General features: G+C 51.3%; 4 protein-coding genes and 1 non-coding gene across 5 annotated transcripts; 2 read left to right on the top strand and 3 right to left on the bottom strand.

Moving 5' to 3' along the window:
* Window positions 1–489: 489 nt before the first annotated feature.
* On the top strand, window positions 490–1,518 carry BCR38DRAFT_457974 (uncharacterized protein; the record flags this gene model as incomplete). The annotated part of the gene is made up of 2 exons (XM_040862103.1): window positions 490–686; window positions 843–1,518. The coding sequence occupies 2 exons, from the start codon at window positions 490–492 to the stop codon at window positions 1,516–1,518; spliced, it is 873 nt and encodes a 290-aa protein (XP_040715633.1).
* A 491-nt stretch (window positions 1,519–2,009) lies between these two features.
* Window positions 2,010–2,554, bottom strand: BCR38DRAFT_485357 (uncharacterized protein; the record flags this gene model as incomplete). The annotated part of the gene is made up of 2 exons (XM_040863871.1): window positions 2,010–2,233; window positions 2,428–2,554. The coding sequence occupies 2 exons, from the start codon at window positions 2,552–2,554 to the stop codon at window positions 2,010–2,012; spliced, it is 351 nt and encodes a 116-aa protein (XP_040715634.1).
* Window positions 2,555–7,406: 4,852 nt separating this feature from the next.
* On the bottom strand, window positions 7,407–8,065 carry BCR38DRAFT_343847 (uncharacterized protein; the record flags this gene model as incomplete). The annotated part of the gene is made up of 2 exons (XM_040856066.1): window positions 7,407–7,676; window positions 7,799–8,065. The coding sequence occupies 2 exons, from the start codon at window positions 8,063–8,065 to the stop codon at window positions 7,407–7,409; spliced, it is 537 nt and encodes a 178-aa protein (XP_040715635.1).
* An 802-nt stretch (window positions 8,066–8,867) lies between these two features.
* On the bottom strand, window positions 8,868–9,552 carry BCR38DRAFT_209712 (uncharacterized protein). The gene has a single exon (XM_040854148.1). The coding sequence runs from the start codon at window positions 9,457–9,459 to the stop codon at window positions 9,004–9,006; it is 456 nt and encodes a 151-aa protein (XP_040715636.1). The 5' UTR covers window positions 9,460–9,552; the 3' UTR covers window positions 8,868–9,003.
* Window positions 9,553–12,665: 3,113 nt separating this feature from the next.
* Window positions 12,666–12,768, top strand: BCR38DRAFT_t178. The gene has a single exon. It is a non-coding gene; the product is annotated as a tRNA-Thr (tRNA).
* The last annotated feature ends 462 nt before the right edge of the window (window positions 12,769–13,230 follow it).

Below are 13,230 nucleotides of genomic sequence, written 5' to 3' on the forward strand. Positions count from 1 at the left end.
ATAGGTGGATTCACCTGCAATCCTACTGCAACATTAGACCGTAATCTTACAGAGGGAAGAGAAATACGTGTCTTACGAAGTAGAGCGTATCGGCACCGATCCCTCTTTCCACGACGCTTCCACTCACCATCCGGCGCTTAGAAGTCGAGACTCCCAAAAATGCATTGGGCGCTGGCCTGAAGAGATGACAAAGTCCAACTCAAGTGATAAATGAAGAAAGTGAAGTTTCACTAGCGGGATGTTGGTGTTACAGGTAGCGATTTAAGCCTCTGGTAACGCTATGTGGTGATCCGTGCCGCCAAAGCCTATGCGTTCTGGTAGTAGCCCGCGGTTGCCTTAACGCCGTCGCGGCAAGCTGTCTCACGTCAATCCGGAAACTACATCATCGCATTACGACGAGTCAAACCCCATCGTTTGAAGTATATCAACTGCTTTCGCTTATTTTGCCTTGTCTGCAATCATTGACTTCTCGCGCAAATTGATTTGGCCATGTCCGGTGGAAACCATCTCTTCCTCCTCGCCGACCACATCAAGCTGTCGCTGCTTGAGCGGAAACGAGCGCAGAGCTTCAACCTCGACGACGACTCCAAAGATGGACACATCTCCAGGTCATTGGACCAATTCCGCGACGGACTAGAGGCCTTGGAAACAGAGCAGAAGAGATTGGAAGAGGCTGGTGACGAGGAGTATGTTCCTCTATTTTCTCCGGTGCCTGCGATTTTAAACGCGATGCCGCTGTGTTCAAACTCGGTTTACTGGTGCCTTGCCAAAGCCGGCCTTCTATATGGCTCAAATGGGCGATCCGCCGAGTGGTGATGCCGGACAGTCGCTAACTATTTCAGTGGTGCCCTCACAATTGGCGACAACCTACCGGGTCTAAAGCAGCAATACAATGACCTCACCTCGCAATTCCACGGCTTCTCCTCGCCCTCCACCTCCATTACCCTCACCCACCCCAACGATCGCGCCCTCGCCTCCGACTTCACCCACGCAACCACCTCTCCCGAAGATACCGTCGATGGGCCCTCTTCAAGTGCCAGCCTGCGCCCCAACGCCGGCCAACGCACCGCGTCCAAATCCGTTCGCTTCTCCGACAACCCCCTATCGTCGTCCTCCCGCGATAACAACGTCGACATCGAAGCGCAACAGCTCTTCGGCAGTCGGTACACGGACAACCCCGACAGCGAGGGCTACCGGGATGAGGCCTCGTCCATGGATAACCAGCAGGTGCATGCGTATCACCAGCGGATCCTAGACCAGCAGGACGAGCAGCTGGATGCGCTGGGCTTGAGCATTGCGCGGCAGCGCGAGCTGAGCATGCAGATCGGGGATGAGCTTGATGATCACGTGGCCATGCTGGACGATGTGGACGTCGTCGTGGACCGGCACCAAGGGACGCTGGATCGGGCGCGGAGGCAAGTGGGTAGGGTTACGAGGAGTGCGGGGGATAACAAGCAGATGGTGGCTATCATTGTGCTTATTGTAATTTTGGTGCTGCTCATTGCGCTTTTGAAATAAGGGGATTGCGGCTTAGACTTGGGAGCATGCTCAGGTGATGTGTAAGAGGAGGGCTCTTGGACTACACTGCATCATGTATGGCGTTGGGGAACACTTCTAGCCTTGCGCTGCCCTCATGTTGTCTCTAGAGGACATAATCAAGGGGTCAATTGGTTTTTGCAGAAAGAGGTACATCTCATTGAGCCATGAATATAACATAGGTATAGCAGCGTTGATAGAATGCATTGCTATTCTAAGATGGGGTTTTTGAAACCTGTCTCTCACCGCATACATATACTACACCTCTCAGTTGTAGGAGTCAATGTTACTTGACAGGAGTGTAACTCCTGTATATTGCCGTGGATTACTAGTTGCCTCGTATCATACAATGCAAGAACCCCTCCCTCCGAACGTCCAGAAATACTGCGAATGGCAACAGAACCTCAATTGCCCTTTTTCCCGGTAAGCCCATCATACACGTTCCAGAATCACTCGGTGCCATTTCCTCAGGCTCATAGCCCGTCTCGCATGCTCGTGCCCGACTTGCTCGTCTCATTGGCGGCATGCTTAGTGCGCTCCTGCAACTTCTGGTGGTCCTCGGCCTCGCCACCGCCACGATCCGCCTTAATCGCCTCCTCGCTGTCCGACGCCAGCTCTGGCTTCCAGTGTGCCTTGCCATCTTTATGCTTCTTGAGCAGGTCCTGCTTGTGCTTTTCCGTGTGGTCCTCCTCGTTGTCTGCTACGGTGTTAGTCCCCGACGATCAGCAAGCCAGCGTGTCTTTGGGGCTTGATAAACAACAATTCAGCAGGACGGGCAGGTTGTGGGTGTTGAGGGATACTTCTGTTCCATGCGTCGCCCCCTTCTCTACATCGGAAGACCGAGGAGGTGGTGGAACGGGTTAGCCGGAAGAAAGAGTGCGCTGAACATACGGATTGCGCTCTCCTTGTGTCTGAGGATGGCGCTGCTAGCAATGGTGCGTTGTGTCATTGATTGTCTGCTGCACATGGCGCCGCGAGCGGCCGTAGTGGTCGACTTGAAGAGAACTCGAGATGCCATTACGTCGACAGTTGCTTGTTTTCGGGGAAGGTGTATAGGTATCAGAGGGTCAGGGGATGTGCTGTCGATTGACTGTCAATTCTTGCCAGTTTACGTATTGGGGACTGCAACAATGGTTCAAGCCAGATTCTTGAAGGAATGATGACCAGTTCTAGTTAGAAGTAAATACGGTAATCACAATATACGAGGATGGAAGGGCGCACTGAGGGGAGCTGTGTTGCGCTCATTGGTTTATGGATCTGACGTCACCATCACAACTTTGACCAGAACGGCCGAACCCCCAACTCTAACAGGCCAAGCGGTTGGCTGGGGCATTTGCCTGCCATTTCTCCATTTCTCCACAGCCAGTGGGACACTGTGGTTAGGCCAGACGCTCGCTACTCCAAGGATGGCACGGGCGGAACTATTCAGCATCGGCCTGTTGGATGGAGCTTTTTCCATCGCCAGCTATCCCAACACGGCTCGTAATGAAACTCCATCTTGTTGATCCTGAGATATGGAACTGTTCGAGATGGGCATCTATCTTGAATGCGGTCGGTAATCGCTAAGCTTGCTATGCATGACGCTTACAATAGCGTGTAGCAGCAATGCTAAACACCTGTGACGGACTCTTATCATACCTCCGTCTGCAGGGAGCTTAGCATACTTTCCCGTCAGCCATGATAGTAAGGCATTGGTTGTAAGGCTTTCCGGACTATCTGCACTACGGCGAGCTCTGGTTGGCACATACTTCACGGCGCACCGAGTACGTTCCCATGTGACGACGTTGGAGCTGCTTACATATCTTGTGGGAAGCAATATAAAGATTGTTCCCAGCTGCATCTCATTCCCTCTTATGATTCTTATGAGCCAGCTTGGGAAAACTAAATGGCCCGTATAAATGGTAATGAGAGGCTGGTCCAGTGTCCAATATGATGAGGTCGGGCAAGTGAGTAATTGTCATGGCTCGGTCCTGATGTAGCTCCTGACAGGTCTGCATATGCCAGCTCGGTCAAGCTTCGTAGAGGTTAAGGTAGAGAAGCTCGTTCCAGGACCACGAAAGCCGGTTGGCCGTGAGGCGCAGCGCTTTCTCAGTGTCGTAATTCAGTAGAACGAGAGCATTGCGCCTCGTTCTATGTATTTCATTTCGATACACACCATGATGCCGCTCGGTCTTGATAATACTTAGAAGAGTTCGGCATATCTGTCGTATGCAACTAAGTGTTTTATGGCCCCTGTAGTTGGAAGATACAGAGGCTTATTCATCAAAGCATCGAATTCTATCTGTGGAGCGTCAGCGTACACTAGTAAGCTGCTAGAAGCTGGGCAGCTGAAGTAAAAGTTTTACCGTCAAATGATGCCCGTAGATGTGTTCGTTGGACGGAGGTTTCATAACCTCTTCGTGTTTACAGACGCTGCTCTACAGAGGGCTAAATATATGCCAGGCTGTTGTTAGTGTACAGCATAGCTCCACTGGGGTTCAGACTGCCGAGCGTAAGTGTCTTTCGACTAAATATTGTGACGGACGAAGGTAAACCATCAAGGTTTGTATCACGATCTACTTATTTGATTCTCTGCATGGACTTGTGCAGCCCGCTCTCAAAGGCATCGAATCCTGTGCGAGTGAAGCTGCTCGAAAGCTACGAGCCGAGCCGATATTCCTGCATATAAGTGCACGTGGCCATTCCAGCTATAACAATCATAGATAGATGGCCCAGTATCCTTTAAAAACATTCCTAATAAATATGGTATCCACATTTACCAGAGTTCACATTGGGGGGGGGGGGGGATGTATTCCACGAGGGGTATAGGTCATGGGGTTCATGAGAAGCAAAGTCTGCGCTTACGCTCCGCTTTACAAGACACCTCCTCGGAGACGACACTTCGTCAAGTTTGTTGGCTTTGCACGACAGTTAATCAGCAGCATCTTGGGCTGGTGTGTCAAGACCTTGGTCAAGACCTTGGTAACTTATCGTTTAGTGTTCACCCGGCCTCTCGAGCAATGCAATTTTATCTCCGAATACGCATTACTTCTAGACTTGGGTCATTCGCGCGAACCTCAAGATATACTAACAAGTGTTGAAATATGTAAGGGGGGAGAAAAGCAATAGTGTAAGAAGTGGTGTTCGGCTCAGCTTGGCCTTCCTTATCGGAGATTTGGGGTTGGACCTTGCGGTCATAAAAATTCAGGAAGAGACACATCAAGTCGAGAAAGAAGGTAAGCTAGATCGTTCATCGGCGTCATTATTAGTACGGTGGCGCAGACAAGCCAGAGGTGGTCCGAGTCACGTATGAAATATTGGCTGACTATCATGATATAGCATCGACTGTACCAGTGCTCGACTTTTTTAAGGAATGGGACGTTGATTGTATCTAATCGAATTATCAATCTCGAAGAGCCTCGAAGAGTTGAATCACGACATATCACCAAGGCGTGGATGTGTGTAACACTCGACCAGTTTCTACCAAGGCAGTGGAAACAATCAGTCCAACTCTTAACCAGAGTGGGCCACGTAGTTGTTTATTTTCAGGCGTAGTATATAAGGTTTTGATTGTGCAGAACGACTATATATGACACAACATGATGCAGGTTCCAACCGTGGTTGTTTCTGGTTCAGGTATTTCAGTCTTGGCAGGTCCAGTCATACATACCCCAGTTATTTGCCGTTCTTAGAACTCTTGACTCTGGTCCCCAATGTAAATATTCCTAGTAATGATGAAGCTTGCGACGGTGAAATTGACTTCATGTTGATAATGTGTTGTTGTTTTTGGAGTAGGTGATCCCGTGTGTTCCGTCCTAGCTTACCACACTGATACCGCCAGGGGTGAACTCTAGGGTAAGTCTGCCCGAATTATTCACCACAGACTCAAGCTGAACAACAACACTACGCTGCATATATAATTGCGGACACCGGCCCGTCCTCATCTAGCAAGATCATATCTGAATTCCAACATAACCTGTGGGGTTGAGCGCCACAGTTATGCCCTAGGCTGAAGGCGGTGTAGTGGCAAGTGTAGCAGCTAGTGGGTCCGAACCTTCGTTCCTCCCTGATAGATTAGACAGCAATAGCGCTTCTAGCAAGCAACGCAGCACAACGTGTGCGTAGACACCGCAATCGATACGAGAGCCATACAGAGTCATCAACAGAGGAGCGAGTCCCTCACAACCACCCATTGATTGTTGCTGATCGAACAATTCTCCATTCCTCCGCCTCCGGTCCCTCCGTTCTCTCCAACTAAGGTAACTACGTCGTGTCTCGTCCCACCCACCCAACCAAGACAAAGAAACCCATTTGGCTCCCATCCTCGGGAGCCCACATGGCTAAGAATGCAACCCGCGTCACACAGCGACCATGCACGCCATCTGTTCGGGAAACCGCGACTGAGCGCAAAACCATCCAATGTGGTGCTGGATCGAGGAATCGGAGACCGGTGTTGAGTGGCGTTGTGACACTTCAACCGGGGATGTCAGGCGAGATCGTGTGATGTTTGTGGGTGGGTATATCTGGGCATCGTGCGAGGGGAGGCTTGAGAGGGGTAGGGGCTGAGATCGATGTCTCAATGTGGAGGAGAGAGTGAAGCTGACAAGACCGCGGATTGAGGTTAGCTTGGGGGCTGGAATCCTAGCAATGCTTGTTCATCGGTGTGCAAATTGGAGAAAGCTTCGAAGCCAGGAGTCAGTCACGAACATAAGCGCAAGTCAAGTCCATAATTATCTTAATAAAGTGAGAGGCTTTGGCTAGTTTCATTGAACTGGTCTAATTTACTCCCAGGGTACCAGAGGGGGTCTTACGACACCACCACCGTCCGTCATCAAAAACACCTTGTTCATATCATCTCGTCCCAGTTTCCCAAGCTGCAGCTGCGGTATATCGCCAAAAAGACATACCTTGCACAGGCAGTTTAAAGCGCTGCAAAGATGCGTGCACTCATATGTCCCAGTGCAAACCCCGCAAGAAGACAAAGTGTGGTGGAAGTGAAGAAAATAGGTAGACTTTCTTTTCGCAGAAACCGTCCCCGAAATCGTACAGTAACGAAGATATGATGGTTGTTGTGGAACGACAAGATATCAGCCCTTTATTTGCATCGCAAAGACCAACGAACCAACTCCCTTCTCCGTGAGCGCAAGAAAGCACAGTCGCCGTCGCCGTAAAACCGACACCCCATTTCCCTGTGCTCTGTGTTGAGATTCTCCCTCTCCCGGAAATTCCCATGTTGTAGACCCGTTTCCCAAACAGAAACACCCCAGTGACTTGAAACAGCCCGCCCCTGGCTTTGCGAGGCCAAAATAAAACCGCAACCAACCCCGAACTCGCACAAACACATGCTCTATATGTGGTGGTATTCTTTTTCTCGAAACGTCATTCATGACCGACGATGACTGTATCGTACCGCTCCCCCGTATGAACCCGTAGACTCCGTAGTGTGAAGACCGATGCAATTAATTGGAAATGCAAGACCGCCATTGTTATGTAAACGCCATTCGTGACCCGAAACAGCCCCCATCTTTCGAGGTCGGAACACCGAGTTTTGTGTGGTATTTTTTCGTATACAACCGTAAAACCGAACAGAAAACGAACAAGGTATCGAGGTATCTTCATTCATGCCGTGCGCCCATCGTAAAAGCTCGAATCATTTTTGCCGATGACCACAAATTTTATGTCGAATAAGGATGATTTATACAATAGGTGGAGAGGATGCCATTGAAGAGTCGATGCCTGACGTGCCTGTCTGTGTCCCGCCAAAATGGCCAACTGCTTTGGGGCGAAAAGCAGAACGTGAAGCTGAAGTTTTGAGAATCTCAATACAACGCAATGGAGACAACGGTGAATGAGTACCCATCCGCTACCATACGGTAGCAAGATGACACCCATTACCACCGCCGACCCATGGGAGGTGGAGACAGAGACATGCCGTTTGCTGGGTTGATGATAGCAATGGCATTGCGGGCTCGTGTGGCGGCAGGCTGGTGTACCTTCAATTGGCTGTGGTGGCTTTGATAGGTGGGAGGAATGAAGGCTGGGGACGTCGAGTTAAGAGAGAAGCTGGGTGCAACCTGTTGAGTTTGTTGCGTCGGAGACGCATGAGGGGAGTTGCTAGACAAAGATGACCGATCTGAAGAGGCACTGCTTATCGAAACCAACTGAGGCGGTACGAACTCCGTTAGCATATGCATTCTTCACTACGATCCATCCCGCAGAACCATTGTAACGGAGACTGGCGGTGCGACGAATGAAGATACGGGGTAGACGTCGGCCAACTTACATCACTCTCGGTTAATAACTTGGGGCAGAACTCCATGTCGTCTTCCAAGTCGAAGGACCGACTGGACTCGAACTGGGTTCGGAAAGTAGACACGGCGGCCGTCTCAGAAAGCTCCTTCATGCTGCGCACGCCACGAAACTGCCTCTGGGAGTTCTGCGAAACGGACAGCCTTGGCGCCCTCCGATTTCGCCCGCCGTGGTGGTTGTGGGAGACAGATGGCGCAGCAGGCGACGGTTGGTGGTGATTGTAATGGTAGTAAGAAGACATTATGATATTTTCCAATGCAAGAGAAAGAAAAACTGGTCCTTTGGGGTCGTCGTTATGCCGTGCAGACGGATAGAAGTTTGTTGTTGGGGTGGCGGTGTATTTGTGCGTCTCTGGTTTGGGGGTAGTTTGCCGAGTTGTGCGGTATTAAAACCAGTTGAAACCACAATGTTGGGGGTAGTTTGCCGAGTTGTGCGGTATTAAAACCAGTTGAAACCACAATGCAAGATGGGCGGATCGGTTGGAGTAGGAATCGCAAATGTCAAAAGACGGAATGGCTTATAATGTCCCACGGTCGTCGTCGAGATGAAAGAGTTCTTTTTTGTTTTAATAGTACGTGAAAAGTATGTATGTGCGTTCGGGTTTGAAGTGTGGTTGACAGCTTTGATAGTAGATATTCTAGTTCAGTCGAAAGAGGAGAAGTGTACGGGAGGAGGGTGCGATGCAAACCGGTGAAGGCGAAGGATTTTGTTGGACAGAGACAAGAAGGAACAAGACTCGGCAAGAGGTCTGGTCATGGAGGGTGGCAGCCGGGGGGGGGGGTGTGGGAGGCAGCGAGCGGCCTGTCCAAGCTGCACGCTGGCCAAGGGGAATAATGGAGGCGCACTCATTGGCCAATCAGATAGGTGTGTCTAAATTCGCCACGGCGCCATTCCTAGCTGGGCCTTAGTCTACAGTGCAGGGTGGCGGACAAAGCTCGCCGCAACTTTCGGCCAGGACCCAGGGTGGTCAGGCTCGAGCTTGTTGTTGCTGGGTAATTGCATACCCGATTCTCCACAAGCGCCCCCCCCAGCATTCAAGGAACCAGGGGTGTGTCAAGGACAGGTGTGTGGAAAAAGGCGCAAAGAGGGAAACGCACAATGCCATTAACACCCACCTTGACAACTGGGCAGAAGGGCAGTGGGCAGGTTGTGGCTTCATTCGTTCGATATGATCTCCCTTCAATGGCAATCATCATGAGCCCTGCTGCTGAATTCATGGCCATGGTGGACAGAACAACCTTTGTAGTAGTATCGCATCAGCTGTTCCGGGCTATCCCGGTCCTCTGCCACTCTATTATTACTGTTCTGGACGAGACTGATGATGTGTGCTTGTGAACTAATGCAGTCGAAGAGCGGCAGTAGAAGTAATTCAAGGACAGCGTCTGCATCCAGCCCAACCGTCGTCGAGGCTTGAAGAAGATCATCCATTGTTGGGACCAAAAGATGGTGGGTCAAATGTGAAGTTGAATGGACGCAACATCTCATTAGGGAGTTCGCAAAGCCCTTCACGGTAATGCTTCGTACTTCTAATTTGGTCATGTTTGCTAGGTTTCTCATCGCATTTGGGAAGCAGTCACTGGCCTGCAGCTCATCATTCCATGTTTCGTTCGGCAGTCTGTGTGCCCTCCGAGCCATTTCACCTTGGCATCGTGACCCCCTTTCCGCTTCCCACTTGGGCAAGCTTCTGGAGTTCCTCGGCTTTGGGACGGCAGTGTCGGCATGCTTTTGTTCTTCTCAGGAGACTTTTGGATGGCTTTCTGGAACCCTGAGCCACAGTACTTTAATTCCAAGCCTCGAAACGTTTGATGGGACAGATTGAACATGTACATGCGCAGGTGTTCCTGGACGAGGGGCATAATAGTCCATAGATTGTACAGTCATTTCTTGCAGGTGCGCCGCGCATACGTAACTCGACCGAAATGATGCTATGCAATAAATGAGAGCGAGGCGGAGCGCCGTGCAAGATTGGTCCCACCGTGGGGACGAAAGCCTCATCAAGACCAGCGGTTCCGCCAGACACTGTGCTTGGGGCACACAGTCTGACAACACTGTAGCTGGGTCTAGCTCTGAGCTGCATATTGACTGGGGACCCTGCAACTCTGGCATGCTTGGTTGGGCTGCTGTGAACCCGTGATGCACACATTCGGTGCACCGCGCATCAAGTAGCTCTGGCCAACCTTGCAGAGTCGGGATCATTCGAAATGGCCCGTCTCGACATTTGTCCTGCACGAAACGCATAGGGAAGCCGTCGTTGGAGCTTGGCAGAGCTTGTGGTAACGCTGGCAAGCTGGGTTGGGCTGGTGTCTAACCTGGCGGGTGACGCTGTACCTGAGTAATGCACCCACGTCCATCTTTCTGGTGGGCAAGTCGGGCGTTGGCAGACTTTCGCGTTGCTGGCCACCCCAACCACCGAGCCGCCCAAGCCCGCAATTGACCTGCGTTCCCGCTTCCGGCACTGAGTGGCGAGCCAGCGCATATGCACAGTACCAAGAGTCTGACAGCCAGTGGAGTCGACAGTCAGTCAGTAGACAAGTCGGCAGTGGACAATGAATAGGAATACGCGTGTTTCAGATATCTAGATGTTGGCCTTGTTGAGCGTTTCACGCGAACATCTCATTGCGAGACCGTGCTGCGATATTCCCTTCTCCAGTCGGAGTGTTTCAAGGCCCGTCAATTCCATCCATCAGCCGTAACGTAATCTTGCGTCCAAGATGGCCATCGCCATTGCATGTAGATTCTAGATTCTAGGGCGTCGGAATCCTCGTGGCCCCTTTTGAGGCAAGATCGTCGGAGGCAAAGAGTGGATCGTATGGCCGTCATTCGTTGATTGGAGCGCCAGCAGCCGCCTTGTGCTTCTGACCATCGTGGCTACGGCCGTCAACTACATGTCAGGGCGAGTCAAAGTCCCCTGAAGTGCCCATACAGTAGATCTTGACAATGAACTATTGGACCCTGTGGAAGGCGCCAGGAACCTCAAAAAGGCACGCAGGCATGTGGCACGTTTGGCATGAATCTCGAAATGTATTCGAGACAACTTCTCGACTCCTTCCTATTTGGCTGGCTAGCTGACTGATGTGGGACGGAGCCGGCCACAGTGCCGGCAACAAAACGGATGTGACGATGGAGGCAAAGATTGGCGCTTCCAGCTGTCGCCGCCGCTGCTTCTTTGGGGGATGTCATCATTTAGCTCGCCCTTGTGCTTGTGTTGCCGTTTTACCAATCCCTGATTATTCCCCAGTCAGGGTTGCGCAAGATTCGGAGCTTACCTCAATAATGTGCTTATCGCAGTGATCCTTAATCGAGTGCGAGTGAAGCTTCATGGCGGACTCGGCAGAGTCGTGGCGGTCAAGCTATTCTTTTGCTCCTCTGGACCCCTATCATAGTCGCACCAGAGCTGTGCAATCTGTAGATGACGGCCCAGCGCGAGTCTTTGCGATGAGGTCCAACCCAATTCATCCTCCGTCTCTACCCAGCTCGTGCTGCAATGTGCTTGAAGTGGAAGTGGCTGGACAATGAACCGACTCATCGGCGCGGAGCAGTAATAGTTGAAATTCTATTTTAGTCCCTTGAGCTAGCGGCGCTTGCATTTTGGGGAGAGGCGTGAAGGCTATCCTCTGTGGTGGGAAATGGACTCCTGCTTGCTTTGGCCTACTTGCCTGCCCGCCGAGAGGCTGGTGGGATGCTACGGTGTATCATCTAAGTGATCCACTGCGGCGTTCTGCCGACCGACCTAAGCTCCGATGCGAGCTTCACGCAGCCTCGATCTATGCCAATAAACACCAAGTGTTGTTGAAGATTCCCGGCAGGCTCTAATTACAGTAATTACAGGCCTTTCTCTTTGTTTGAGCGAATGGGATTAGTGGCAGTCTCACCCCGATGTCACTGCTGCGGTATAATTGTGCAAAAGCTGTTGATCTCTGCCACCGATGAGGAACTGATCTCCACATACCGTGTTCCTCTAGGACCAGCGGCGATGCGACCCCATGCTCTGGAAGTATTGTACGGAGCACCACACTGTTTATGCATAACCCGTCGACACGGTAGAACAGCGAAACACTGCACACCGCTATTTTCATAATTACATATTTTGGTGAACAATACCCATAAACACAACTTCATATAATTGTGCTCACTTACTGCGGAACGGCGCCGCCATGTATAATTTACCATCATGCAGGGCCGGTTCTAGTCGCACGGCTTGCTGGAAGAGAGTCTAGTTGTGTCAGGCGTGGTGTGCCAACTGGTGACAAGCGCTGGACGTGATACAAGGGAACTGGAGTTCATTGAATTGGCTCGAGAGACTGGAGGCTGTCACCAGCTGGTGGGTGGGATGTCTATCGTATGGAGTTGACGGAACGAGCTCGGGTTCTACCTGTTGATAAGACCCCGAGGTAGCCCGAAGTTGCGCGTAAGCAATAATTCCACGTGATCCCGATCTTACAGAATCGCACCCTTTCTGAGAAGCGTGTATTTGATCGCCTGGTATTTCAGAGACAGCAAGCGCCGAGCAATGCATTTTTGTTTTGTCTTTAGACTGACTCTCTTTCTATCGGTCAGATCATTCGAGTTTGTTTCCATCTCCTGACTTAGGCGAACGCTCAATGACACTGCCCAGCCAATTAAATGTATCGGCATTATGGCGGTACACTCCGCAGAGTCGGAATGTCTTCAACTATGTTCTCCAATGGAGCGGTTTCTCCCGAACACGTCGTTCAAATGGCACGATAGGACCCCAGGGACTAGTCGCAATACCGCGAGCCGACACCATGGTAATGACCGTCTTACACTTTGTCGTCAGGTGTTGATGGTGTGACCGCATTAGCCTCATTGTATTATTCGACGTCGGCTGGTGTAGTTGGTCACTTCGCTGGTAGATAAGTCCCGATTTGAGCCTCGCCCACTTGGGTCGGTGACGAGTCGCGGGTTCGAATCCCGCAGCTGACACACAAGGGGGTTTAGTCAACCCTTACGGCGCGCTGCCCACCTTGTTGACTTCGCCTACCTAGCGATAATAGGGAGATTGGTGCAGTTTAGGATTACGAGCATCCTAGCCAGTCGACCGTCAAGCACTACGTCGGTGGAATATAACTCGACAGCCGGTCCAGAATTCGAATCGTTAATCCGGCCCCTTATCGGACCTCGCCTATCCGATAATGCTCGTCGGCGAACCCGTCCCCTCACGATAGAAGGCGCACAGCACGCCCCCTCGCCGCGATTCTTGCGAGCGTCTAGACCATGTTACGGTCTATCCACTTGAGCGTATGGTTGAGATGTATACGCTCGACGAGAACCCCAATTAGCAGATACTACGACTTGTCGCGACAAAAAATAGTCGAGCATCTTCTGCACATCAGCAGCATCCCACCCCTGAGGACGAATTTAAGTGCCACATTACCACACTTATCG

Source organism: Pseudomassariella vexata, assembly GCF_002105095.1.
Source record: "Pseudomassariella vexata strain CBS 129021 chromosome Unknown BCR38scaffold_7, whole genome shotgun sequence".
NCBI classification, from domain to species: domain Eukaryota; kingdom Fungi; phylum Ascomycota; class Sordariomycetes; order Amphisphaeriales; family Pseudomassariaceae; genus Pseudomassariella; species Pseudomassariella vexata.

What these genes read in the sequence shown, in the direction of transcription:
- BCR38DRAFT_209712 (XM_040854148.1), bottom strand. Translation starts at nt 9,459, where the DNA reads ATGGCTCGGAGGGCACACAGACTGCCGAACGAAACATGGAATGATGAG.